We start from the raw sequence: 27,841 nt of genomic DNA on the forward strand, positions 1-27,841 counted from the left end.
GTAATTATAATAATAATCTTTAAAATAGCTGCAACACGTACATAAAGGTTTACGCTGTTTTACTTTGAAGGGTCTCTCGCTGTGTTTCCTGTCTCCTCGGCCAGCCTGCTGACGTCACCGTCGGTCCCAGTATAAACACGGACGGTCCTGAGCGCTATGTTAATGAGCAGCTTCAGGCCTCCAAACACGGATGAACCCAGCTGTCCGGAAACAAACGCCCTGAGCCGGAGGAGCTGGCGGGGTCCTCCCGGGACTGGCGCTCAGTCTGGGACTGTATGACACGTTTGGCTGGAGCTGCGCAGATAACGGTCCGAGCCAGAGCCGTGATTTCCCGCTACTTTACCGACAGTAACGGACACTCCCCCGCCCGGGGTTCGGGACAGCACACGCCGCTTTGTGTGGGTGTTACATGGAAAAGAAGCGCCATGGAGTTTCAGCGGAGCCTCTCCCAGAGCTCGGACACGGTGAGGTAACGGGAGCGGGACGGGGTTGCCTCACACACACACACATCAGACAGCAGCAACCTGTTGCTGGTTGCCGGTGACGCAGAGAGGATGAGCGGGACTACCGGGCTGTTGCTGCTACTGCTCAGCGGCCGTGCTGCGTTCATCGTCTGCCGGTCCCTGAACGCACCCCAGGATGTGGGGAGTCTGCCTCGGGACGGACAGACGGACGGTACCGACAGTCTGACAGCCACGGTGACAGGTAACGATAACCGACTGATGGGGCCGACCGTCATTCAGGAATACACCCGGAGCTTAAAAAGTAACCATGTAATTCATCCAAAAATCACTGAATCTGGTCTTCTCAACCTATTTTTATTGAAAATAAAACAAAAAAATAAAGGAGCCTCTTTACATTTAATTAGAAATGTGTAAACAATAATCAGAGAAAGAATCATAAAGCTGAACATACTGTATCTCTACTTAAATTAACTTGGTAATATGAAAATTTTAAAATTATAATGAACATGTCCAAAACCCAAGAAGTCTGGGTAAAAAGAAAAATCACTGGGATTAAAATAAAAACATTAATTTAATTTTCAAAAATATTTTTACATTTTATTTATTTATGTATGAAGTAGTTACTTAATCAAAGAACAGGAAACAATGAATGTAGCTGTGATAAGTAATATAATATAACTATACGGAGACTAGTCCTGGTTATGTGCAAAGTCGTCCTCCAAAATGTCAATTTTTACATCAGGAAAAACCAAAATTAGAGGTTTAAAAAATAATTAAATAAAAGAGAACAAATGTGCTCTACAGACAGAAAATGTAGGAGAAATATTTCATTAAAAACATTTAATCAAGGATTGTTTCAGTTTTCAGCCTGTTCGTGTGTATTATTGTGTTTATAAATATGTTTCTGTGGGGACCAGTGTGAGTTTTTAACCTGGTTAGTGAGGTCCTCGTGGGCAGTGAGGTGATGGTGGTGGTGCCAGTTGTCCGCAGCTGGATTAACCCTTTGTCTGGATTAAACTGATGACCATTTGGATCGATCTAGGATTTCTTGGTGTTGTTGCCATTGTTGCCATAACAACACATCCTGAAGGCGGACCTACTTGGAAGCACTTTTGTTGAGTTTTGGAAGATTGCGTGACAGACTCAAACCTGTGACCACGCCACTATGGCAGCCGAGGAAAGGCTGCTATGTGGCTTCTAACGTTGAATAATTCTGTCTGACTTTATTTTGTCACATAGAGTTTTATAATTCTGTAAATTACAATAAAAGAATTTAAGTTTCGTTTCTTCGTTTCACACCATAAAGAAAATGGGAAGATTACTTACACATTAAACTCCAGATGTTCCAGAATCACGTCCATCACGATTATGTACGCGCCTACAATTAAGATTGTTTAATTAAGCATCACCCAATAGTGTCCCTGCTCGTATAAGGTGGAGACATTTGTGCTGAAGAATGGCAAAAACTCACAATCACTCTTATCTGTGATCACTGTGGATCTGCTACTTTTCACAAGTCTGGGCTAACTTTAAAAAAAGAAAGTAACTGATTATATAATTACATAAATTTAAAGTTAAAAATAAATGTGAAAAATAGTTGCATCCTCATGACATCACAGAGAACAGTGATGCTAATGAGGGCGCTTTCAAAGATGGCAATAGAAACGGGTGTAACCTTTGACCCCTTTCTAATTTAATACTTGGCATGTTGCCGTGGTAGCTAATCGGACTGCCTCTCTGTAACCTGCTGTAGCGTGAACACGACAGAGCGTCCAGACGGCGGACGGCCTCTGATTGGCTGTCAGACAGCACACACTTGGTTCTCAGATCAATTGTTAATAATTAGCAAGTATAAAACTGCCATAGAAACAACATGATCGTGTAGCCTCTGTGTGGAACCCCGTGTTCCCAGTTCTCCCAGTAGCTTGCTGGAGTTCACCGTCTGTCTTTGTTCTCAGGTGTGGACAGACGCCAACGCCCACTGCTGGCAAAAACTCGCCCATTCGTTCTGGTGGACGGGCGGAGACGGAGCCTCGAGGAAGCTTTCCGGGTAGGATGAAAATGTCATTTCGAGGTGGTGCTGCTGTTTGGGTGGAGTATCTGTGTTGGTGCAGTGGTCCTGAGCTCAGTCTGGTTTCCAGCTGGAACTGGATATTCGGGATGGGTGGGAAACACATTCAAACACACACTTCCCTTCCCTATTTGAGAAAACAAAGCTGATTTAACCCGCCCATCTGTTATCGCGGTTACCTGATGCGAGTATTTTGGGCACGACATGAAGGGCGTGAAGCTCTGCCTCCACAAACTGCATGTACGGCAGCGTTATGAGGACAGAGACAGCTGAAAACACAAGAGGAGGAGATTTTAAATCATGTTTTTCACTTTTTCAATATTCACCAGTCCTCATTTGTAATATTTTTTCTCTTGTCAAACATCAAATCATGAAGTCTTTGTGTTGCCCGGCACTAGATTATCTCCAGCAGACGTGGCCGGGCTGTGGGGGTGGAAGTGTCAGCACAGATTGTGTGTTTCCACACTGACGTTACTTGGACAGGTTACAGGGTCTTTCCTGCACACAGAAATCATCTGCACAAACACAACATGTTGCTCTTCAGGTGATGATACAACACAAATGAGATCCTTCAGCTAGGCTAATGCTGCCTGATTGCCTTTCTCTGTGCGTGGACTTACATGTGCAGTCCTCCCACAGAGATCCACTCTGAGCCAGAAAAATGATATTTGCACGTTTTTGAATGTTACTGTCCTTCTGAGAGGCCGATGCTGTCCACAGTCAGTTCCCACAGAGACAATCTTAGGTGAGCATTGTCCAACTCCACCATCGTGGACTTCAGCCAGCGACCGTAGACCTTCCTGCTAATCGTAGGTTCAGACCAGAATCTGCACTAAGCTCACTGAGACTGAAGTCCACTGTGGAGTGCATCAGCAGGCCACGAGACTCCTCTGAGAAACAGCTGATTGCAGTAATCATTGAAGACTCTGGAGAAGTCTCCATTTATGGAGGACACGCTACATATTAGCCAGGCTTTGACTGCGTCTTCATCCAGCGAGTGTGGGAGCAGTGAGCAAAGTCGTGACTCTTGCTTGGACTGTGTCTGTGTTCGATGGATACACTGACGCGCTGCACACGCGTCTGAGATGCTGTTGGATGATTCACGTTAGCTAACAGTCGCAGGTGTTTGTGAGGAGGCTGTTTCTTTGTGGTGTAGTTTGTAAAGAAGGTATCGTTTACAGTGACGGTGAGAAAAGCGTGTGTAGCTTTATTGATAATGCTGGATAAAGTTCGTTTGACCTGAACGGAAACCCTCAAACTTGAGCGCTCCACAAAGACTGACGGCAGAGCTGCGGAGTTTATTCTGCAGACGAGCAGCAGGAATCGGCGGCTTTACCTTCTCTGTCTCAGTTTCAGTCCAACTTCTGAGACGTTGTGACTGTTTGAGAGAGGAAGGAAGCCGCAGCGTTGATGGTTTTCACCAGAAGCTTCCTGTAGGCACGCTGAGACCTGACTGCAGGAGGGAAGAAGGGGAAGTTGGGGAAAGAGCGTTGTTAGAGGATGGACACTTCCTGCGCTGCTGAGAGAAGCTCTGAAATCATTTCCTGTAGAAACCCCCACCCATCCCAACCCCACCCAACCAGGAGCGAACGTGGAGTTTAGGAAGAGAGAGTAGGAGAGCGGGGCTGAAGGACCCCAGACCATCAGCTCTGACCAGCAAAACCATCACCGGTGGTGCTCTGCCCATAGCTCCCCATGGCAACAGTCTTAAGTTGCTTCGTGCTGCAAGCTGACGACCTTACAGCTGTGATCTCCAGTGATCAGATGGTCCCATATAAACTGCATATGGTGATGGTGGGGAGGAAGAACTTCCATTTAACATGGCTCAGGGTCACCTGATCCATCCGTTCACAAAGTAGCCACAGACCGTTCCCACCCGGCTCCCCCACCGTCAGCCTTCCTCTGAGGGAGGATCTTTTCAGCAGATGTTGCAACATCGTGGATGTCGTGTAACGCAGTCGCAGCTGTGGCTCAGAGAACATCAAACACCGGTGGGATCAGTCCTGCTTTCCTTCACGCGAGCCGTTCTTCGGCTTTCACAGAACTGGAACAAAGTTCATCTCTGGCCTTCTTGTTTGTGTTTGGCTGTCGTTGGCGGCGCCTGACGTCGTGCTTCCCCTGTGTCTTCCTGACACGCGACGTAAACCAGGCCTCAGCTCTCTCCCTGTTGTTGCTGTTTCACTCCTCCTTGTTTTTCGGCCTTTCTTCCTGCTCTGTTGTGGTCGGCAGCTCTCGGCCTCGCCCAGAGTTTCTGCAGCTCTGACATCATCTGGAGGCCGGGCGAGAGACATGACCTCACTGCATGGAGAGCGAGTTTTAGGGGCGAAGAGGGAGAAACCTGTCAAGAAGGGAGGGTGGTAACAGATGGTGAGAGTGGGCGAGAGAGGCTGAAAAACACAGCGAGGGGAGGATGAGGTTATAATTAGGTTTGTGGAACAGAAATGTACTTTCAATAAAAACCTTAGAAACAATCACAACAGTGAAAGAAAAAAGTGATGCAATGAACTTTTCCTGAAGTATTAAAACACATGTATGTGCTCAGACACACGAGGAGGGCTGATTATCAGCAGGCTGAGAGGGCGGGCACAGCTGTACGTGTCACCGGGCCGCGTTTCAGGAGTTTGCAGGCCTCCCCTTAAATGCCCTGTAAGTTAGTCTGTAGGAACATCATCATTGCACTGTGTGGAAATGAGGCTACATATAGCATATATTCAGGTGACTGCCTCTCGCTTATGTCTGCAGATAGCAAGACGTCAGGTTTCTTAAGCAAGAGGACCAGAGCTGTCCCACCGGAGTGTCCGACGGGGTCCAGTCCATTCATTAATGTTTCCATATTTTCAGTGAATTGCACTGCTGTTATATGAAGAACTCCGTGATCTCTGACTGTTATGTTCCTTTGTGTGACTCGCACTTGTTTCTGGCTGAAATCTCGGAGTGAGTCGAGCTGATGGAGGAGTGATGGTGAGGGCAGACTGAGCGTGGCTCAAAGTGCTGAATGAGCTGAAGGTGAGCGGCTGAGCCGACAGGCGACGGTGAATCTAAGCACGGGAGAATCCAATTAGCATCGAGGGGGCAAAAAAAACACAGAGCAAATTTAGCAAAACCAATCACAAAGGTCTTAGCGTCTCAGCGACGCCCAACGACCTGGCAGAGGAGAAGCGAGCCGAGGTCGATGACCTGCAGGGGACGACCTTGTGAACCTCAGCTGTGCAGGCTGATGGGAGTTCAAACACGAGAGAAGGAAGTGGAAGCACGATAGCTTCAACTCACAAATGCAGAGAGACTGCAGGACACAAAGGGAACCAAGTGAGACAAGGAGACGCATCCAGGACCAAAATCACAGAAATTCCATTCAATTTTATTCATATAGCGCCAAATCACAACAGCAGTGGCCTCAAGGCGCTTTATATTGTAAGGTAGATCCTACAATAATACATACAGAGAAAACCCAACAATCATATGACCCCCTATGAGCAAGCACTTTGGCGACAGTGGTAAGGAAAAACTCCCTTTTAACAGGAAGAAACCTCCGGCAGAACCAGGCTCAGGGAGGGGCGGGGCCATCTGCTGTGATTGGTTGGGGTGAGAGAAGGAAGACAGGATAAAGACATGCTGTGGAAGAGAGACAGAGGTTAATAACAGATATGATTCAGTGCAGAGAGGTCTGTTAATACATAGTGAGTGAGAAAGGTGACTGGAAAGGAAAAACTCAATGCATCATGGGAATCCCCGGCAGCCTACGTCTATTGCAGCATAACTAAGGGAGGATTCAGGGTCACCTGGTCCAGCCCTAACTATATGCTTTAGCAAAAAGGAAAGTTTGAAGCCTAATCTTAAAAGTAGAGATAGTGTCTGTCTCCTGAATCCAAACTGGAAGCTGGTTCCACAGAAGAGGGGCCTGAAAACTGAAGGCTCTGCCTCCCATTCTACTTTTAAATACTCTAGGAACAACAAGTAGGCCTGCAGAGCGAGAGCGGCGCGCTCTAATAGGGTGATATGGTACTACAAGGTCATTGAGATAAGATGGGGCCTGATTATTTAAGACCTTGTATGTGAGGAGCAGGACTTTGAATTCTGGATTTAACAGGAAGCCAGAACAGGAGAAATCTGCTCTCTCTTTCTAGTCCCTGTCAGGACTCTTGCTGCAGCATTTTGGATCAGCTGAAGGCTTTTCAGCGAGTTTTTAGGACATCCTGATAATAATGAAGTGTCCAGTTTTACTGTTTGCAGTACTTAATCATAGTTCCTAAATCTATGATTATTAAACGATTCGCCAATAAGAAAGTCGTTTATTTCAGATCAAAATCAGGATTTTCCAGCCGGGTGGAGCTCCTGAACCACAGCACTGTGGAGCTTCTGATTTGGCTTAAAAAGCAGAGTTCCTGCAGTGGAGCTAATTACGTTTTGTGTTTCACTCTGATTTGATTAGCGATGAATTAAGCCGACTCAAAAACGACCCAGCAGCGACGACGCCGCCGTTCTCCGCCCAGAGTTTGTCTCTGCAGTTCTAAATACTGACGTCAGTCTATGAACCATCTTACATCTATAATGCATTTGTTGCTTTAATAATTCTTGTTCTTCAGATTAAGAGCTACAATAACACGCTCGCCATTTTTAGTAACATGAACAGTAACATCTGTTCCAGCTGCTTCGTCTGCTTTCAGGGAATTATTTGGACCGTTTGGGGGAAAAAAAAAATGCACATGAGAGCAACTCGAGTCACGCCTGTTTCTTTTAGCGGTGAAAGAAAATCTTTGTACATCAGCTGCGTGCTCTAGAAATGAACCTAAAGGGGGCGCTGTCATGCTCGTCTGGAGGAACCAATCAGAGGTCTGAACAGCTGCATGTTTCCAGCTCGCAGAGTTTAGTATGTCGCTGATTCTGTTTCCTCTGCGCTGCCTCTCAGAGTCGGACCCTCCCAGCTGCAACGATCATGACTCAGCCAACACACACACACACACACACACACACACACACATCCTGCTGCACAATAATCTGACCCCACCACAGTACAAAGTTCAGAGAGGGTGGGGAAACAAGCACGCCTCAGAGGGGAATTCTGTTCACTTTTAAAGGAGAACTTCACCCAAAATCTCCCCTTCAAACCCTGCAGGACTGCAGCCCATGATGTGAGGAATACGTGTTGTTGTTTAGTATCACCACTAAAACGAAAGATCCGAACGGAGCGAGGGCGGTCCAGGTCACATGTTAGTCCAGCTTTCCAGAAAAACAAAACTGAAGGTTATTAATCATCGAGTGGGAGGAGAGCAGAGATGCTCACGCTGACTATTCATGAGTCAGCTGTGAGTTGTAAAGCTGCTTTTTTTTTTCTTGTAAACTGTAAGTGTAACAAAATTAAAGATGTTCAAAGTTTGACTGTGTGCTGTGAGACCAGAGCTGTGTGAAGGTCCCACAGTTCCCCCAGTGTGACGTGATATGATCCAGAAATCAACATAACCCCAGATTATATTAAGAACTGCACATTTCCACGATCGCAGCGCGGCAGCGGCCTGGAGCGGCTCCGTGCTGCGTTCAGGAACCGTAAATGCACCTGGGACAGGAAAGAGAGCAGAGCTGTGTCTGCAGCTTTAAACAAACACTTCTGCTGCCGCCTCTGCATTGGACTTGCTGTGGGTGGGGCTACAGGCAGCCCCGCCCACACACAGTGATGGGGAACCAGGTGAGGCAAAGATCAGGCGTTACTCTGGGCTAGCCGGTGATTCTACCTGGAGAGAGAGAACGGAGGAGTCCATGTGGAAATTCAAAGAAGAGCTTCACAGTCGTGCTGAGGAAACGCGAACACGACCATCCAGATGTTCATTTAGTTTAAAGACAGCAAAAAGTTCTGTGGTTTACTGATTTGTTTGATTTGTTTTCGAACAGGACATGTTCTGTATTGAGTATGATATAGATCAGCGGTCCCCACCCTTTGTTGCCCCACGGACGGTTTAATGTCAGACAATATTTTCACGGACCGGCCTTTAAGATGTCGCGGATAAATAAACACAAAGTAAAATGACACGACCGAGACAAAAACGGTGGTAAATATAATAATGAACGGGAATTCACTGTGTAAGTGTGTAACTTTATTAGCAGCGTCCTCCTGAAATGCCACGACAACAATGAGAGTGACATCCTCCTCTCTGCCCCTTAATGCTCTCAGGTCGCTATGGTAACGTGTAAATATCCCTTTCAAAATAAGACACGCAACTACAACGCGGGAAAAGACCCAGGGAAACAGTTAACGATAAAAACCCTGAAAACCATAAATTTCACACCCGAGCCTCAGCTCTCGTGGCCCGGTACCCAACGACTCACGGACCGGTCCGGGGCCCGGGGGTTGGGGACCGCTGATATGACACAAGAAAGAGCTCTGGTAAACTTGGGATACACCATGAACATCGTCCCGGCCAGCACTGCCGGGACGATGTTTTAACAAAGGAAACTTAAATCCCGTTTTGCATTGCAGTGGGAAAAGTGTAGAAGCCCAGTGCACAACATCTGGCTGATGTCAGAAACATGTGGATGGAGGGGATTTCAAAGCATGTGTCAGGTGGCTCTAACAGGACGTCCAGCTCTAGCTCCGACACAGCGGGGCCCGATTCAGTCGCTGAGCCTCGGTGCGCAGCGAAGGTTTATGAGGAAAAGCAGGGCGTCATCAGCCACAGGAACGGCCACGTGGCTGCTCCCCATGACGGGGGTTTCACAGGAACAGTGCTGCTACACCCAGTAACACACACTCCTACACTTCCTCCAGAGCTGAGAGGAGAAAGCCGCTGGACAGGAAGTGCCTGCACTTCAGAGAGAAGCTCCATTAAGACAGGAAGGTGTATTGATTAGATGGCGGATGTACTCTGCACCGCCACATCCTAAAGGAGCAGAAGAAAGGAAGTCACCGGAATGAAGTAAAAATGGTGGAAGCGGAACAATGAGAGTGGGAGTGGGCTCGCTGAATTATGAGAGTTGGTGCTTTTAATTCAGGGTATGAAATGATGATGATGATGAAGTTGAGCAGTAAGTGCGTTTAATAATAAAAATCCAGATGATGATTGGTTCAGGCACACATAGGCCCTCTGTGGTACCTGGAAAAGTTCAGACAGCTGTTAGAGCTGCAGGTGACTGGATATAGAGCAATGAGGAAGCTCCGCCCCTCCACAGCTCTGTTAGTTTCTGTTATCTTAGCCAATCATTTATGCCCCTGTTGTTTACCTCCACAGGTGCCCTCAGCAGTAATTTGAATGTGCAAATCCGTCTCGTTAGCCTCGGGTATTTGTGCCGTTTGGACGCGCTCCATCCTGTTCTTTTCTTTCCTGCCTCCAGAGTTTAATCGGCTCAGTAAATGAAGGAACTGTTCTTCCTGTGTTCCCAGGATGGCCACCCTGACAGGCTGCAGTGTGGGCTGGAGGTGGGAGGAAGACTCTTCCTGCTGGAGCTGGAGAAGAACCAGTGAGTCTGAGCGGCGTGACATTAAACACCACATGTACCGAACCTCCTGTGACGTTAATCTGAGCTGATATAAATAAAGATGTCGCAGCCGTCACTGCGGATCGTGTCGGATTGAGGAGACATTTTTAATTTTATCGCTGCTGTTTGATTCTGAATTCTTTCTCAGTCGTCGTCGTCGCGTACACTCGCCGTTTCTGACTCAATCACTTCCTGTTGACATTAGTTTACAGCTGATATGTGGGGGATAGTCAGAGACTTTATTCTGAGCCCCTCCCAACTATCAGCTGTCCTTTGGTGTTGTAATATTTAACTGTTTTGGGAAGCCGTGCTCTGACACCAGCCTGGCAGCAAACATCGCAGGTTGTTTGAGAGGCCGTAACGCGAGGGCGCGTCGCATCACTCGTTTGAATGTGATTCTGTTAATGCTGCTGTTTGATTCTCGCCGTCTCTCACACACTTTGATCTTTGTCGTGTCTCTTTAGCGACCTGCTGCCCAAACCGCCAAACGTCTTCTACTACCTCCCCAACGGTACCGGAGTGTCTGTAATGGCCAACCCTGTGGTGAGTCAGCGAACGCACCGCAGCCGTCAGACCTTCCCCGTGGAGTCGTCCAGCTGTGACAGATGCTGTTGTGTTTATGTCGCCTGCAGACTCACTGTTATTACCACGGCAGCGTCAGAGGATTCCCCCAGTCCAGAGTGGCTCTGAGCACCTGCTCGGGACTCCGGTCAGTACCCGCCCCCAACAGGAAGGACAACCTTTCAGGCCCATCACAGCGCGTCTCGCTCTCAGCTGGAGGCTTATTTGTGGTTCAGAGTTTCTAAAAGTCGAGCGTTCGGCCCTTCTTCCGTGAATCCTCGGCTTGGTTTCAGGACACAGACATCCTCTGCTTTCAACTTTAGCTTTGAAACTTTCCTCTTTGGGCTCGATCAGGTGACCCTGAATCCTCCTTTCCTCTGAAAAACTAAGAGCAAGACACAACAAACTAAAGCTGAGAGAAGATAAACCTTTACATGCCACAGAGAGTGGAGGAGAACGCCCCACTGCATCCTGGGACGCCTGCAGGAGAGTTCAGGGTCACCTGTTCTGAGTTTAAGGTGGAGACAGCTGTTAGAGGTTCCTGTACGTATTAAATACAGACACTATAAAAATACAGTAATTTCAGTGTGAGAGAGGAAGGAAGAAGAAAAGAGTTTCTGTGCTTAAACGCTCGAACGGACGTGAAGCCTGACAAACGGAGACGCACGGTTCAGGAGGAAGTCGTCGTGTTTAGACAGCGCTGGTTTCCAAACGCTCATCCTGTTCTGCAAAAACAGAAGCTGCAGATTTCTGCTGACGGGTCGAAGCTGAGTGTCAGGCAGGCAGCTGCTCTCTGAAATATGAATATTTATCGCTGACAGCTGTCTGTGTTTAGACTGACAGATGTTCACGTTCAGTCGGTGGGATTCACTGCTGCGTCACGTCAAAAACCAAAAACATGTCAGAAAGCTCCTTAAACCTAAAAACCTCCAATCCGCTCAGTCCAGGACTCGATGTTTCAGGTCTTTGTGTTTAAGGCAGTGTTCTTGGCAGAAAACCCGAGTGAAGCGTCAGCGTTCCAGAGCCGGCCGAACTGATCCGGATCAACGGCCTCTGACCTGACACAGAAAACGTTCGAGCTGCAGGACGATTATCAGGTTTATTTATCAGCACGTGAAGAGAGAGGGTCCGGCCCCGAGAGTAATCGCTGAGCTCAGATTATACACAAGCTGTATTAACCTTTATTCATCAGGTTGGATTACTGAGAACGTAAAAACAAAGATTTTCTGTGCAGCTCAGCGAGCTCTGTGGTGGTTTCCTGCAGCCTGTAGGTCGCCGTGAAAAGAACCGAGTCTGGTTTGTGAAATGAATCGCGAATTTATTTTCTAACTGCACAAAAAAACCGGAGTCATCATTTCCCTCGATATGATTTCATAACTGCACGCCCATCCTACTTCCTGTGTCGTCAGCATCATGATAACAAATCAATAAAAACCAGTTTTATTCTGTTTTTTATTGTTATGTGATAGAAATATTTACAGTGGAGCTCTGAGGTCAAAGGTAAACACTCCTGTGTGTGTGCTTAGAAATATGAATAGGACCCCTGTTAATCAGCTGCTTCCTCCTGCAGTGGCATCGTTGCCCTGAACGCCACCCTGAGCTTTGAGCTGCAGCCACAGGAGGAGCACCACCATCACCACCACCAGGCGAGGGAGGAAGAGGAGGAGGAGGGTGCAGGAGGGGAGAGTGGAGGAGGAGGTGAGGATGATGAAGGAGGAGTCCACCTGCTGTTCTCCACCACCCCCCTGGAGGATGACGCTGCAGGAGGCTGTGGAGTGTCGCACACCGCCGTCCCCCCCATCCACAGCTCCACACACACACACAGGGTGAGACAGGCCGCCATGTTTTTATAGAGAGCTGAGTTATAGTCTGCACAGTCAGGAAGTGCTTACAAGGAATGTGTTACAGGTGTTTGCAAAGGTAAGGCTTAGGGCCCCCAGGAGGTCAGATCTGGAGAGGCTCTGGCCCACAGTCAGTGACAGGAGCCACGCCCCCACGGACATGGAGGGTGAAGTGATGCAGTGCTGTGCTCACAGATCTCACACACCTGAAACAATCCGCGTGTTTAAGTGTTCCAGTATTTCACCTGCAGTCAAACAGGAAGTGAAGCCGTTCCTCTCCCCAGACTTTGTTCAATAAAGCAGGAATTTTAAAGAGTTTTAAGATGTTAGATGACGTGTTAAAGTCAGATCAGCAGTTCCTGTTTTATGTGAGTAAAACTCACCTCACAGAGAAGGAGACTCTCTTTAAGGTGAGCGAGTCTGGAGGCTTCAAACTGTAGGTCAGCCCTCGTGCGGCAGCTGTTGACGGGGTCGTTAAACTGCAGAAGTTTGATAAACTACAAATACGTCAAACTTTTACTCCCATTTGACCTCTGACCTGACCTCTGACCTGACCTCTGACCTGACCTCTGACCTGACCTCTGTGTGTGTTCTGTCTGCAGACGAAGAGAGACATCCTGTCTGAGACCAAATACATCGAACTGGTGCTGGTGGCCGATCACCAGGAGGTCAGTGTGTGTGTGTGTGCGTGTGCGTGTGTGTGTGTGTGTGTGTGTGTGTGTGTGTGTGTGCGTGCGTGCGTGCGTGCGTGTGTGTGTGTGTGTGTGTGTGTGTGTGCGTGTGTGTGTGCGTGTGTGTGTGTGTCTCTTAGGCTACGTTCACACTGCAGGTCTTAAAGCTCCTTCTGATTTTTTTGTCTGGTTGTTCACACTGCAAATAAAATGTGACCGCAAACGCGCTCCAGTGTGAACCCTCAAAGCGGCCCGCATGCGCAAAAGAAGCCGTCACACATGACGCGCTCTGTTTGCGGAAGGAAAAATGGCGGCTACAGAGCTAGCAGGTGTTGTTGCAGCAGTCTATCAATTTCTGCAGAGTCGTAACCGACAGAATTTTGACAAATTAATTAGAGAAAGAAGGACACTGAGAAAAAAGGGCCCGTGCTTTAACAATGGCCGCCATGCTTTCTCGTTTGTCTCCGGCGCTGATAATCGGCGTCTGTCTTGTGTCAGTGACGTAAAAGACGGATTTAATGCGACATGACCATCAAACAGCAGTCGCTTTCTACAACATCAGATATGTATCGGATTCAGCACCACATGACAGTGACCCAGGTCGGATTTGATGCGCTTTCGCCTGCAGTGTGAACGTAGCCTTAGTTACCTCTTCAAAGCAGGATTTCACAGGTTTGTCTGATGGGACCCGGCTCAATGCAGCAGAGCGGTGACCTCTGACCTGCAAAGGTAATGTGATTTGACAATTAACATGGCCTGGCGTTTGGAGCAGAGAGGAGGGGCGTGCTGCAGCGAGCCAAACAAATGTCTTTTAAAGAGTTTCAGCTGTTTGGGGTTTTTAACCTGCAGTAGCGCGTTCTCGACACAAGATGGCAGCAGTTTGTTTCACCCTGAAATGTGCCGACTGATTCTTTGTCGTTTGCTGATTTGATTTGCAGTTTAACATGTTGGTTGTTCCATCCTGATGTGACTAAAGCTGCAGTCTGCTCCACAGTTTCTGAATTACCAGAAGAACAATAACACCATCATCTACCGCATGCTGGACGTGGCCAACCAGGTGGACTGGGTGAGATCTCTGACTTCCTGTCACAGCCGGCCTCTGTAACACTGCAGCAGCAGCAGCGCACCTGAACCGCCTCTTCTTCCTGTTTCAGTTCTACCGTCCCCTGAACGTCCGCGTGGCGCTCACGGGTTTGGAGATCTGGAGCGACCGCGACAAGATCCGTGTGGAGAAGAGCCCGACCGACACCCTAAGCAACTTCCTGGAGTGGAGGACCAGAGACCTGCTGCCACGCCTTCGCCATGACAACGCCCAGCTCGTCATGTAGGAGCACTTACCAAAATAAAAGTCTCGCATCGCTCCTGGTTCGGGTCGTCACGTGTTCGTTTCTTCTTCACAGGGGCGGGTCCTTTGACGGCACCACAGTGGGGATGGCGTCTCAGTCATCCATGTGCTCCAGAGACAGGTCGGGCGGCGTCAACGTGGTGAGTCGGCCTTCGCGTCGAGCTCCGTTTACTTCCTGTGTCACTGTGATTTAGTGATTCGTTTACATTTTTAGCCAAACAAGATTTTAGTGTAAAACATTTTGATCTTTTTACACTTTACTGACAAAATACTTGGCTCCATAAAAACGAAGCGATTTCTCTCTTCCTGTCAGGATCACCTGGTCAGTGTTCTGGGCGTGGCTTCAACTGTTGCTCACGAGCTGGGTCACAACCTCGGGATGAGCCACGACACCGCGGAGCGCCACTGCTCCTGCCAGAACGAGCCGCGGCTCGGGGGCTGCATCATGGAGCCCTCAACCGGGTCAGTGCCAGACTGTTTAACCCGGGTCAGCATCAGACCAGAACCCCCAACCCTGCTGAGACTCATCGCTCGAGTCCTGCTTCTCTCTTTACTCTGTGCTTTAACTGCTTTACATCTCTGAAGTCTTAAAGGTCTCGTCTCAGCAGGAGCACAGCTGCTTTTAGTCGTTCCCCCTTTTCCCAAAGAATGTGCTCTTAATGTCTCGCCCGGTCAAATAAAGTTAAATAAGGTTATTGAATTTTCTATTCATTTTCAATAAGTACCTCTTATTACGCCCTCGGACCCGTCAGGTCAGAGTTCGCACTTCAGGCTGAAAACAAAGGTGAACCGTGACCTTAGCTCCGGTGCTGGATCGTGTTTCCTGTTCGATCAGCTCAGTCTGTCGTTTAAAAAACCCGATAAAGCCTAAATGAAATTATCCACAGAGACCAAAGCGTTTGGTTTTTGCATCAGGCTGTAAATATGCTGTAAAGTTGGACTTCCTAGGCTACGTCCACATGAACACGGGTATTTTTGAAAACACAGATTTTCCGTTTTTGTTTCTTTGTGTGTGTAAATGTAAGCACGACAAAACTGCAGATAGTCGGATTAACAGCCGTCGTATTTTGTCTCTATCCGCCATTGTAGAAATAATCTGATGTAAACAACAATGTGGCGCACAGCGCCACATCAAACAAGGCGCACAGCTTTGACGTTGCGTGACTAACTCTCAGTTTTCCTCGTCCACACGTAAACGCAAAAACTGAGTTTTTGAAAATCTGCACCGTGGCAGGAGTTTTAAAGAATCTCAGTTATCAGTGATCGAAAACGCCGTTTGCGTGTGACGCAGCCTTAATGTGTCTGTTGTTTACTGGCTCTCTGCTGGAGCCTCAAGTGGCCATTAGAGGAGCCGCAGGTTCAGTTTCGGTGTCATTTTTCAGTCCTGAGGCTTTCCTGGTTCGTTTTTAGCCGTGTAATACCAGTGTCCTGTGACCTCTGACCTCAGGTTCATGCCGGGTCAGCTATTCAGCAGCTGCAGCGCTGCAGATCTGTCCGTCAGCCTGCTGCACGGCGGCGGTATGTGTCTGTTCAACGTGCCACAGCCGGAGCACCTGCTGGGAGGACCTCGCTGTGGAAACCTCTACGTGGAGAAAGGAGAGGAGTGTGACTGCGGCCTGCTGGAGGTACTCGCCTGTTCACCTGCTTCTGCAGCACCTTTGCTTCAGTTTCAGTCACAGTTACTCTTCGTCACTCCTAGCAGTGATGAAGGTCACACACGTTACTTTGGTTTGTTCTCCTTCTTGATGATGTGCTGCTGTGCTCTGATTGGTCAGGAGTGTGAGGACCCCTGCTGTAACGCCTCCACCTGTAAGCTGGTTCCTGGAGCTCAGTGCTCATCTGATGGTATCTGCTGCCAGGACTGTAAGGTCAGGCTGACGTCGATGCCCACAAATATAAAAACAATGTTTCCTGCAGTATTTTCATCTAACTCCTCCTCTTCCTCCTCCATCAGCTGCGAGCGGCGGGTTCGGTGTGTCGTGAGCCTCTCGGGGAATGTGACCTCCCTGAGTACTGCACAGGCTCCTCCCCCTACTGCCCCCCCAATGTATTTCTGCAGAATGGGGAACCCTGTGAGGAGGGCGCCTCCTACTGCTATGGAGGAGTCTGCGCCAGCATGCACAGCCAGTGCCAGACGCTGTGGGGACCCAGTAAGACTCCAGTCTGTACCTGTCCCTCATTTCCTGTCCTGTGCTGGATGTTTATATTAAACATGGAGGAAATGATCACTGTGAGCCACAAATGAGGACTTAAAGCTGTGTGAGGACGACACAGCTGAGAATGAGCAGATAGATTTAAACCGAGTCTAAATCTCCTATCAATCACAATTTGTCACAGCTTATTTTAGCCTAAATCTGATTGCACCTCACGTACCAGCGACCTGGAGTGAGTTTGACCCGCACAGTGAACAACACTGAAGCCAACAAAGCTTAAACCAGTTTGCACTGAGCCAGCTCCTGTTTGAAGCCTGGTTTCTGTTGTACTCTGACTAAACTTTGGCTCTTTTGGTTTAAACCAGTTTAAAACGTGCATTTGTGACTGGTTTTTATTTCTGTCTTCAGATGCCACCAGCGCTCCCGCCGTCTGTTTCTCGTCTGTGAACAAAAAGGGAAACAAATATGGAAACTGTGGTCAGCTGACCAACGGCTCCTACATCCCCTGCAGGAACTCGTGAGTCCACAGGGGCACTGTCACGGTCACTGCTGCGTTACTGTACTGCAGGCCTACAAATCCCATCATGCCCGTGTGTGTGTGTGTGTGTGTGTGTGTGTGTGTGTGTGTGTGTTCATATCTTCTTTTGGAGACCAAAAATTGGACGTTTGCTATGCTTATGGGAACCAAAATTCCAGCTTTTCCCGCACTTCACTTCCTGTCACGTTTGCTTGCCGATGCAGGGACGTTCACTGCGGCAGGATCCAGTGTCAGGGTGGGAGGGACCGCCCCCTGCTGGGCACCAACGCAGAGATCCTCACCACCAGGGTCCACTTCAACAACAGCGACCTGGTCTGCAGAGGCACCTTCTTCCACCTGGGTGACGACGTGTCCGACCCCGCCACCGTGGCCCACGGCACCGCATGCGGCCGCGGCAAGGTCAGACAGCGCCTCCTACAGGCTGGGGGACAGTTTGTATTTGAATTAATTCTCTTTAGTTGCAGTAATTTTAATTATGCAACAACAAAAAAGGATTAAAAGCAAAGCGTCTGTGTAGGTTCGCAGTCTTCCAGGTCATGGTTATCGAAGCAGCTGGGAAAGAAAAATAAAGTTTCAAAGAAACTTTAGTCCAGTGGCTTTTCTCTCCAAGCTCCTTAGATAGAGAAAACCGAATGTTCCACTGAAGTTCCAAATATTCCGAGTTTTGTAAGATTTTTGTGAGAATTTCTTGAAACAAACTTTTGTAGAAGTGTGATTTTGTTGCTGTTTCAGGCCTGTTTGAACCAGAAGTGTCAGGATGTGTCAGTGTTCGGTGTGGACGAGTGTCGCAGGAAGTGCAACGGCCACGGGGTGAGTCACGTTTAAAAATGTGTGAGGTATACGTTGGCACAAAGACAGAGGTTTCCACCATAATTTCACATGAGACCAAATAAACTCATCAGTTTACTGAGGTCATGATTTATGTGCTGAGGAGTCGCCCCCTGCTGGTCATGAGAAAGACGTACTGCCTTGCACTTTGGGAGGATCCTTCACATTAACCCTTTAAAGCCGGTCAGAGCAGCACGCTCCAGTTTGCGTAACTATTTTTAAATCCCGGTAGCTCTGCAACCGTGTAAGCTAGCGCAATAAATTTTTTTGCATATGAAACTGGAGGAGTTGTACTTACATCTTATGCCATCAGCTTGTCCTCGGTCACAGTTTCCTTCCACATGTAGCTTTGCAAAAACTGCATAAAAGCACTTGCAGGAACAAAAACATAATATTCCAGAAACACGCTTTGTGATCTGATCAGCTGTTTGTAACACTTCCTACGTCCATCAGCGCGAACCATCGCATGTCCGCCATGACCTGCCCGAAACCGGAAGTGACGTCATTTTGTGGAAATGTAGTTTTTTACCATCAGGATCTCATGAGCCTATACTGGTGTTTTTAAAAGTTATGTTTGACTTTATGACTTCCTGTGTCGTTTCTGGGATGCTGAGGACTCATATTGCACTGCTGGAAATAGTTTATTTTGATGCATTTGCTGTTTTTTTTGCAAATTTGCAGTATAATATTTATTTTCATTTTTCCTGCAGTGTATAAAAATTGGTGTATCTCAAAAATAAAACTATGAAGACACTTAAAATAAATTTCCTGTGGTGGGAAACTAGTTTGTGCAACTTTTTTGTATTTACAGTTTTGAGGCAAAAGAACAACAACCTCAGAAACTCTGTAATTCTAAACACAATCTTATAATTCTGAGTCGATGCGTCGGCCGTACAGACAAGAACAGGGAGACGCCACCGCCAGAGACGGTCAGGAGCAGCGATGGGCAGTAACGCGTAATCAAATTATTTTTTTCAAGTAACACGTAAACTAAGGGATTACTATTGCAAAAAAGTAATTAGATTACTGTTACTTTCACATAAGCACGCTGCGTTACTAAACTGATTTATGTTTGTGAGAGTGTCTCGTGACAGCGACGTCCGTGGCAGCAGACGTGTGCTGATCAACGATGGATAATATGGTATTTACCTCCAAAGTCCCATAAAAGAAGGAGTCCCATTGTTAGCATAAACTCAGCCACCTACAACATTTCCACCTCACCACCATCCTAGTGGTGAACACCCCCCATCACATGAAAAACTCCACCGACTCCACCAACAAGGTCCAGAAACTTGGATCCAGATGAGACCGTAGTGTCCTTCGATGAGCTCTGTTTCCTTGCACACCTCCAGCTGAGGCGGTGGAGGCAGAAGCAGCAGTTAGACCTCCGCCTGCTACCACAGACTGTAACTACAACTGGGTCCCTGCTGTTCTTGGTGACAGTGTGAGTCTGTTTTGTGTGTTTGTGTTGCAGGTGTGTAACAGCAACAGGAACTGTCACTGCGAGGTGGGCTGGGCTCCGCCCGACTGCAGGTACTCGGGTCACGGCGGCAGCGTGGACAGCGGCCCGGCCCGAGCGCCTCGAGGTGCTTCGCTCTGAGAAACCATCCAAAAATGAGACGATCCTCGTCTTCTCCGCAGCGCCCGTTAATCCTTCGTGTTTTTGCGTTCAGAATCGGATCCCGTTCGAGTCGCCCTGCTTGTCATCTTCCTCTTCATCCTGCCGGTGGTCCTCCTCTTCCTCGCTCTTCGGTTCCCTGGTTTCCGTCAGCGTCTCTTCTGCCTGGGACCGAACAGCCCATTTCATAAAGCTCGACAGCACAACCGGTAACCGTGTGTGTGTGTGTGTGTGTGTGTGTTAGGGCTGGGTATTGTCACTGATTTCTAGAATCGATTCGATTTAATTCTATTCGAATTTTGACAGAAATTTTGACAGAAATATTATAATTCAGATCAGTACATTTACATATTTCTGTATCAATAAAAAGGAAGCTGACACTTTCGAGACTTTATCAAAGGTGTGAGCGTCACAGCAGAGGCCTTTGTGTCAAAGTAGCTGAAGATAAAACAGAAAAACATGAAGGTGGTTTTCCTGTTCTGGGATTTTATAAAAATATTCTGCAGTACATCAAAAACGAAAGAAAACCATTAATCAACACATGATTGTAATCTGAAGTTACAGAGGTTTTATTAGAGACACGGCGTTTTGCATTTTGAATAATTTTAAAAAGTTTACATTTGTTCAGTTTTGAGCAGCAGAAATTAGGTTTTCTTTTCAGAAGAATGTAAAAGGGAAAGAACAGCGGCCGACAGCCTGTAAACAACAGTAGACTGGTGCGTAACAAGCAAGCGAATAATGAAGGAGAGAGAGGGAGGGAGGGAGGGAGGGAGGGAGGGAGAGGGAGAGAGGGAGAGAGAGCTGTGCATCGCGGTGGAAGCAAAACAGTGAAAGAGTGAATCATGACGATGTTCATGTGAAGCGTAGTTTGGATCTTCTTTTGCTGCTGGTTCGGTCAATATTGTTTGGAGAGACATCAAACTAACAGCTTTAGAATCGGCGCATAAAGGACGTGAACACAAAGCGCCGACAAATCAGAGTCAGCGAGCTGTCGGCTTCCAGCCCCGACCGTGAGAAAGTCACATCTCACTGATTCTGATCCGCGGGTCCATGCTGTGTGTTTACGTCTTTGTGTTCCTGCTCTCATTTACTGTTTTAGCTGTTTGGTGGTTGTTGAAATTTTGTGAGGTTTCACCAGAGATTCTGGCGTTTCAGGAAAAATAAATTTATATTTAAAAATCGATTCAGGATTTTAATGAATCGATTTTACGTTATCCAAGCCAGAATCAATTTTAATCGATGAATCGATTATCAAAACCCAGCCCTAGTGTGTGCGTGTGTGTGTGCGTGTGTGTGTGTGCGTGTGTGCGTGTGTGCGTGTGTGTGCGCGTGTGTGCGTGTGTGCGTGTGTGCGTGCGTGCGTGCGCGTGTGTGCGTGTGCGTGTGTGCGTGCGTGCGTGCGTGCGCGTGTGTGCGTGCGTGCGTGCGCGTGTGTGCGTGTGTGTGCGTGTGTGTGTGTTACTGATGAAGATCAGTTAAACCAGTGCAGTCTTCCTCATGTGAAACAGTTAGCTTCATCTCAGTTGTACCGCCTCTCTCCACCTCCAGCCTGGTTCTGATGTGCTCTTTCTTACCCACGATGCAGTGTGGCTGACTGTGAGATGTGGGGTTTGGAGGTAACGCCCACTCACGTCTCCAGGTACTGCTGGACCTGCAGGGTCCTGCTCTGTGCTCTGTCCCGTTAGAGTCAGAGAGGTGATGAAGCGCTGGACCGATGGATGCTGATAAAGTGTCTCTGCTGTCGTTGACATGCTCGCCCGCTTCCTTCACCTCACTGACTGTCTGCTCTCACCTGTGGAGCAGAACCAGGTCAGGGCTTAAAGCTGTGCGGGTCCACGTCTCCTCCTGCAGAAACTAAACAAAGTCAGAGTTTGAGGCTCCTTCAAGCACGTCTCAGGACGCGCTTTCCTGGCGCAGCTTTAAGTCTTACCTGGATCCTTCCCACCTGACTCCTCACAATCAGCTGTTTCTTTTCCTCAGCACTGACGTGAAAAATGTCTCAATCTGTTTTTCCAGTCAGCAAACTGAGCAGCAGGGCCTCGTAATGTTTGTTCTACTGATGATTTATAGATCTAAAAAACGAACGTTGTGCTGTTAAATTTGGCCAAAATCACCTTCATTAAAACAAACACCCAATGAAACGTCTGGTTGTCTATGATGCTGCACAGCTGGAGCTGCTCAGTAAACAGACTTTTTAAATGAAACTTCTCATATATGGGAAAGCCTGCGTAAACACAGAGCTTTGATTTTCACAGCCAGGAATCAAACACAAAGCAGAGTGATGGTGTAGTGTCCAGCCTGTAGAGCGGCTCAGGTGATTAAACACATGTAAAAAACCCCGAGCTCCTCGTGTCCACCCTCCACAAACCTGCAGCAGCTTGAACTGGTGCGGCTGGTGTTGTGTTTGTGGCCTGTAGGTGCGGTGACTTTAGATCAGCTGTTCTAAAACATACAAACTGTAATAAAATAAGAGCATCACAGAGATTCTGAGGACGAGTCCACACCTGAGCTGCCCGTGTCTCTTTGATTTACTCACCTTCTCGTCCAGGACTCCGGCGATGGAGCGAGTGGACGGCAGGAACGGAGAGCAGGTCCGACCTCTCAGATACCACCTGAACCCTCAGACGGACATCCCGCTGACCCCGCCCCAAAAAGAGGTAACCAGAGTAACCGCACAGACACGCCGACACTGACTGTTTGCAGCTGGAGAGGTGCAGCACGCCATGGCAAACCGCCTGAGCGAGCATTAAGGGAATTAAGATGTGTGTGTGGAGAGCGAATTTTGTATTTTTGAAATCGGTCTTTTTAATAGTAAAGATTTGAAGCGAACTGTGGAGGTTTTGTTGATTTTCTGTGAGTGAGGTCTACCACTCGTGGTTTGGGGTTTTTCTTTATTTTAATCCACGAACACCTCCTACGTTTCCTTTAAAACGCACCCAGTTCTTCTAAACCTCATCCTGCTAAATATTAGACTCTTTCAAAGGCATCGCCCTTAATCTCTTGAAAAGGTTTCTTGTAAGCTCCCAAAATATATTTCCATATTTCTCTTCTTGTATCGAATGACATCACAGACGGTGTTACTTTGAGCATATATGACTGTGTGCGCTGTGGCGCCGCTTCCTTCGCCCTGCTCCGTTCTGAGTAAACTTCCTGTCTGCAGTGAGTAAAATTAATACTGAGACTCGAGCAGAAGCGAGCGAGGCTTCGCAGAAACATGAAGTGAAACGTCGCCGACGGCTCAGAGGAAGTGGCACGCTCCAGCACCTTTTCCTCTTCTGTCTGACATTAACACACCTGCCCGTTTGGCCTCTGACCTCTGAGTCTGTCAGCTGTCACTCTGCTTCTGCTTCCTGTTTCCTCTCCAATCAGGTTCATGACAGACCTGCTCCTCCCACTAAGCCACTCCCCCCAGACCCTGCTCTAAAACCTCCACCGCAGGTAACCGCTCCCCTCTAGGTGTGTGCGTGTTCAGGTGTCCTGAGTGTGTCTGCGTGTCGTCGTGATGCATGATGTGTGTGAGTCGTGTCGTCTTAGTCGTAGCGAATCATTCGTGCAGATTTAAGTGTTCAGTGGAAAAGCAGGAAAAGTTCAGCATTTTAAAAGATCCTCAGATTCTCTGCGTCCCCGAGACCTCAGAAATAAAATCAGCTGAGGTCGTCTAACGTGTCGCTCTGGGCGGGACTCTGTAAGAGACGGTCAGCAGGGAAAATAAACCAAAGACGGCATCAGTGAACACAACGAGCAGCAGCGACAGGAAGCACCGGCTACGTGAGGAGAGTGAGGCGTGCTGGTGCGTGTGGACTCGTCTACTTTTCCTTAAACATGACACTAATTGAGCAGCCGGAGGATGGCGGTCAGCTGCATTTCCAAACAGCAAAGGCTTGAGAAGGCGCTCTTCATGCCCGGTTTCAGGCCCTCACACACCTGCACAGGTAGATGTGTTGGCTCGATGAGGTGTTCAGCTGAAGTGGATCCTGGACAAACCAAACGTGCTGCAATCTGCTGCTGCTTCTCCCTCCTTTCCTGCAGCAGCGAAAGCTTCCCAGCAGAAGTGCAGCCAAACACGGCGTGTTGTTTTCTGAGGAGTCGATCAATAACTCTCCAGGACTGCGAACGACTTCAGTGTTTGTTTGCTAGCACGAAAGTGTTTTGGGTGTGAGCCGCCACAAATGCCACATAATTAGGAGCACGTTATAAATTTTCATAGCTGAAGTACAGAAGCCGACTTCGTCAGCTCAGGTGGATGCTCACCTGCAGAGCAGCCTTAACGAGGAATTTTGAGGATTCCCTAAAATGTTGAACTCTTCCTCGCTGACTCAGCTCGGCCTCGTCTCCACCTCCAAACACTGACTCGATGTTCTTCTGACTTTTTATTTCTGCTGCTTCAGTTGGTCAAACAGCGACCGGCCCCCCCCACCAAGCCTCTGCCCCCTGACCCCCCCGCCCCCTCCAACCAGGTACGCTACCTGTAGTGTGTAGTGTTACTGTCCGTCCCGTTTGTCTGCAGTACGTGTGTGTGTGTGTGTGTCGTCTGTTGGAACGTGTTGTCACTGCTGATGTAGCGCTGAAGTTAAAACAGAACCCCACTCAGCAAAACTGGAGCTCCGCCTTCTTGGTCTGTTAGTACAGTGACCTCACAGCAGCCATGTTATTGGTTGGATGATGTCAATAAAAAGGCGCCAGCAGCACAAACACGGTCCAGAGGTCCAGTTCAGGTGAAGCTAGCAGATACCTGTCAGTCAAAGAGGCCACGCCCCTAAAAGTGCAAACTTTAATCCTTAAATACAAATTAGCAGAATTCACCCTGGACTGACTCACTGCTGCCTCTGCTGGATGTCAGAGGAACTGCAGCTGCTGGTGCTTCATTTTCAGGTCCCGCCGCTCCAGTCGAGTCATAAAACTCTAAAATATTTAAATCGAAAAACACAAATAAGAAATAGAAATACCCCCTCACACCTCCCCTAATGCAGCAGGTGGTCAAGTTAATCTGAAGTTCCAGGAAACTGTTGGTGCCAATCAGCAGGTGAAACATCTGCCTGACAGCCTAGTTTGTCTGACCCATGTCTTTCCTGCCTGCATGCTGCGCTATCAGTCTGATATGAAATAACATCTCATTAGTGAGTCAGACCTCTCGGTTTCACGTCAGTCAACAGAGAATTTCAAAATAAAGCTCAACGACCTCGAGTCCTCGCCACCTGCTGTGCTCTGTTTCCTCCTCACGTTTCCTCGTCTTTGTTGCTGAAGCTTCACTCTTCTTCCTCTCTTCTTCCTCGCTAACCCTCCAGCAGCTGGTGAGTCGACCAGCTCCGCCCAACAAGCCTCTCCCCCCTGACCCCATCACACCTGGACAGGTACGCCCTACCTGCATGCTGCTAGCTGCTAGTACATAGAGAGCATATAGTAGTGCTAGGAGCTGAAATGGTGATGAGATGGATCAATCACTGTGATTACTGAGAGCTGATGGTCAGACTGGCTGTGTGAGGGTGTGATGTGATTGGTTGGCTGGAATCATGCCCAACATTAATGAGGCGTTCAGGAACGCAGGTGAGCGTTGGGCATGCAGGCTCCTGATTGGATAGAATCACCTGTTTTATCATTTCAGACTTGGTAAGTTTCAAAGCTGCAGCTGATTCATTCGTAAAGAGGAAACCAATCAGCCGTTTTGATTTAAAAAATCCTCCAAGCTTCTCCATGATGTCACATTTCCTTTGAGCCAGCCGAGCAGTTACAGGTGACACTCATTTGTTTCTTTCTGCAGGTTTCTGTTCCACTCAAACCTCTAGTCCCAAAAAAGCCCCGCCCTCCAGCCATGCCGTCCAACCCCTACCTTCCGCCACACCCCGTCTACAACTCCAACAGTAAACCGCCGCCACACGGGGCAGTCGCACCTGCTGCTGCCGGACCCAACAGGTACACCCGACAGCTTTTTGTCTCTTTCTTAAAGCTTTCTGATCTAAGACGATGACGTAAGTGTACTTCCTCAAGGTTTCCTGTAATCTGACAGGAAGAGACATGAGGACATGTTTGCATCATGAGTGAAATTGCAGCTGTGTTTGAGCCAATCCGCTCGTCCAACAGACGAAGAGTGGAGCTAATCGTTCAACATGTACAGTTGTGACTTTTTAACAGGAAGCTGCTCTTTTTGTAAAGTGTTGCACAAATGCCAGGGCGTGAAAACGTGCGAGTGAGGGTGGCGGCTTCCTGTGGCGGGTATGCAGCAGGGCGGAGGCGCTGAACTCGCAGGAATCTCTGCAAATTTGATTCAGCATCACACCTCTCAGCACATGAAACTAAAACAGCATCAAGCATAAACAATAAAACCTGAGAAACCAGAGTCACAGGCGCCAGTTTTGGGCGGGAGATTTTTAGGCCTGAAACGGTTTGAAGATGTAAACGTGTTGAAACTGAATTTGAAACGTGTGCAGGAGCTGTTTGCTCCGCCGAAGGCCGTCTCTGATGTTAGCCTTAATGTAAAAGTGAGCCGTGAGCAGTAACGTCTTCTCTCCTCTGTGCAGACGGCCTCCTCTTCCTCCGCTGCGACCCGCCGTCCCTCTGAAGGTGGAGTCCTCTCCTCCGCTCTGACCCCCCGGGTGACCTTTGACTGATCACAGAGCAGCTGAAGGTGGAGATGATGGAGATGATGGAGACTCGCTGTCACCGGATTTCATCCTCACGAGTATTAATGAGCGCTGCTGTATCTCTGGAGTTCAGTGCCTTGCTCAGCAGCACCTCGGCAGCGGTTAATGTGGATGTTTGGGTGACGTCACGTTCATTCAGTGCCTTGCTTAAAGACCCTCGCACCGACCTATGATTAGTGGTTTCCAAACTGTGGTCCGCGGCCCATCTGCAGACGTTTCGGTTGTTTTTTTTAAGACGTTGTTTTTAGTGAAACTTTGTTTTTTTTAAATAAACGCGTATGCGCCCGGACAGACTTCCTGCCTGCTCCAGGATCTTCTGATCAACAAAGACTTGGATGAATGTTCGAGTGGGCAGCAGGAGATGAGTCACAGATTTGCTACGTTTTCTTTTCTGTTACAGAGAAAACAGATTTTTCCACTTTGCTCGGAATATTTTTATGAAGATTCCCACACACAGGCTCGAGTCGCTATTGGACAACATCCTCGCTCTTATTTTGAAAGCTGCACTGCTGCTGACCCGAGCCCAGCTCGTGTTTCCCTACAGACGCCGTCTCTGCGTCCGCAGCTGGCGATGACTCTGTGCTCCTCCCTCTCCTGGGATACACAGTGAGCTGGACGAGCGACCAATCACACCCTGCAGCAGGTGTACAGGAAGTGCAATCACCAGCTGAGCTCCGCCACAGTCAGAGGAGAGGCGGCTGACGACGGCTCCTCCTGGCACAGAGTGGGCACAGAGCAGCGGTCCGGTGCGTTGTGATCCATGCGTGACTTCCTGCCTCACTGATGCCGCATATGCAGCGTCACTGTGCAGGAAACGCCGCTGTCAGGAAGAGCGACTGCGAATAAAGCTGTAACGCTGCTAACTGTGCTGACTTTATTCTGAAAATGTCTCCATCCTAACTTTCACGTATTCACAGGAATAAAGTAAGACGAGGCTTTTGGCCGTCATCACTTTGATCTCAGAGCTTCAGCCTTTATTTTCCAAATGTCACAATAAAGGATCAGGACTTTATGCTGTTACGTAATGTCAGTGAGCTTTTGTTTTTTTAAGGTTTCTACTGTACAAACGCTGCTCTGATGGCGTCGGTCTTTTCAGCTTTGCAGGTTTTATTTTAGTGCTTTTTATGTACGTGTGTACTTTGACTTTATTGTGAAAATCTGAGGTTTTTGTTCTTTTCTTAAATGTTCGCCACACCTCTCTCGCCTTCGCCCGCATGTTTCTACACCTGCTGACTGTGTTTAATTTTGCTGGCTCGTGTTTTTTTTATTTTCTGAACCCGCCTTGAGAGCAGAGACAGCAGGAATGTGCGCCGATCGTTTGTAACGTGACACCAAAGAAACGCTGGGAGACTAAAGCGATGAAGATTCAGAGGAAGGTTGATGTGAGCTGCTAAAGGAGCAGTTTGCAGTTTAACCATCGCCTCGTCGCCTTCTCGCTTGCAGCTGTGTGACGTGCTTCAGTTTAAAGACATCTGAGAAAACGTGACTGTTGCCTTTTTGTAGTTTCTGTCCTTGGATCCTGGAGGTGGACCGAGCGGTCCCCAGTCACCCCGAGAGGGCTGGGGGTTGATTCCTGTCCAGCCTGTGTGCCTGCTATTAGATTAAACTGCAGTGATGTGAATAAAAGAAAGTCTGACGCCTCAACTTCA

At 48.3% G+C, this 27,841-nt stretch overlaps 1 protein-coding gene across 2 annotated transcripts; it reads left to right on the plus strand.

Annotated features, from left to right (window-relative positions):
* The first annotated feature begins 85 nt into the window (after nucleotides 1-85).
* Nucleotides 86-27,841, plus strand: adam15 (ADAM metallopeptidase domain 15). 2 transcript variants are annotated; one of them, XM_026184219.1, is made up of 25 exons: nucleotides 86-705; nucleotides 2,423-2,514; nucleotides 9,905-9,981; nucleotides 10,464-10,542; nucleotides 10,632-10,708; nucleotides 12,131-12,386; nucleotides 13,004-13,069; nucleotides 14,067-14,138; nucleotides 14,227-14,396; nucleotides 14,473-14,557; nucleotides 14,731-14,879; nucleotides 15,865-16,042; nucleotides 16,193-16,285; nucleotides 16,372-16,567; nucleotides 16,979-17,087; nucleotides 17,312-17,507; nucleotides 17,841-17,918; nucleotides 19,411-19,522; nucleotides 19,610-19,763; nucleotides 22,103-22,211; nucleotides 22,924-22,992; nucleotides 23,943-24,011; nucleotides 24,840-24,905; nucleotides 25,313-25,464; nucleotides 26,070-27,841. In XM_026184219.1, exons 1-25 carry the CDS (start codon nucleotides 555-557, stop codon nucleotides 26,134-26,136), a joined length of 2,922 nt encoding a protein of 973 aa, XP_026040004.1. In that variant the 5' UTR covers nucleotides 86-554; the 3' UTR covers nucleotides 26,137-27,841. The 2 variants fall into 2 exon arrangements, with proteins under 2 accessions (XP_026040004.1, XP_026040005.1); XM_026184220.1 differs by having other exon boundaries at nucleotides 86-464.

The sequence above is a fragment of the Astatotilapia calliptera genome, chromosome 11 (genome assembly GCF_900246225.1).
Source record: "Astatotilapia calliptera chromosome 11, fAstCal1.2, whole genome shotgun sequence".
NCBI lineage: Eukaryota > Metazoa > Chordata > Actinopteri > Cichliformes > Cichlidae > Astatotilapia > Astatotilapia calliptera.

What these genes read in the sequence shown, in the direction of transcription:
- adam15 (XM_026184219.1), top strand. Translation starts at nt 555, where the DNA reads ATGAGCGGGACTACCGGGCTGTTGCTGCTACTGCTCAGCGGCCGTGCT. An exon ending in CCCGGCCCGAGCGCCTCGAG is followed by an intron (nt 19,523 to 19,609) that starts GTGCTTCGCTCT and finishes TTTTGCGTTCAG; the next exon opens with AATCGGATCCCGTTCGAGTC. An exon ending in TGACCCCGCCCCAAAAAGAG is followed by an intron (nt 22,212 to 22,923) that starts GTAACCAGAGTA and finishes CTCTCCAATCAG; the next exon opens with GTTCATGACAGACCTGCTCC.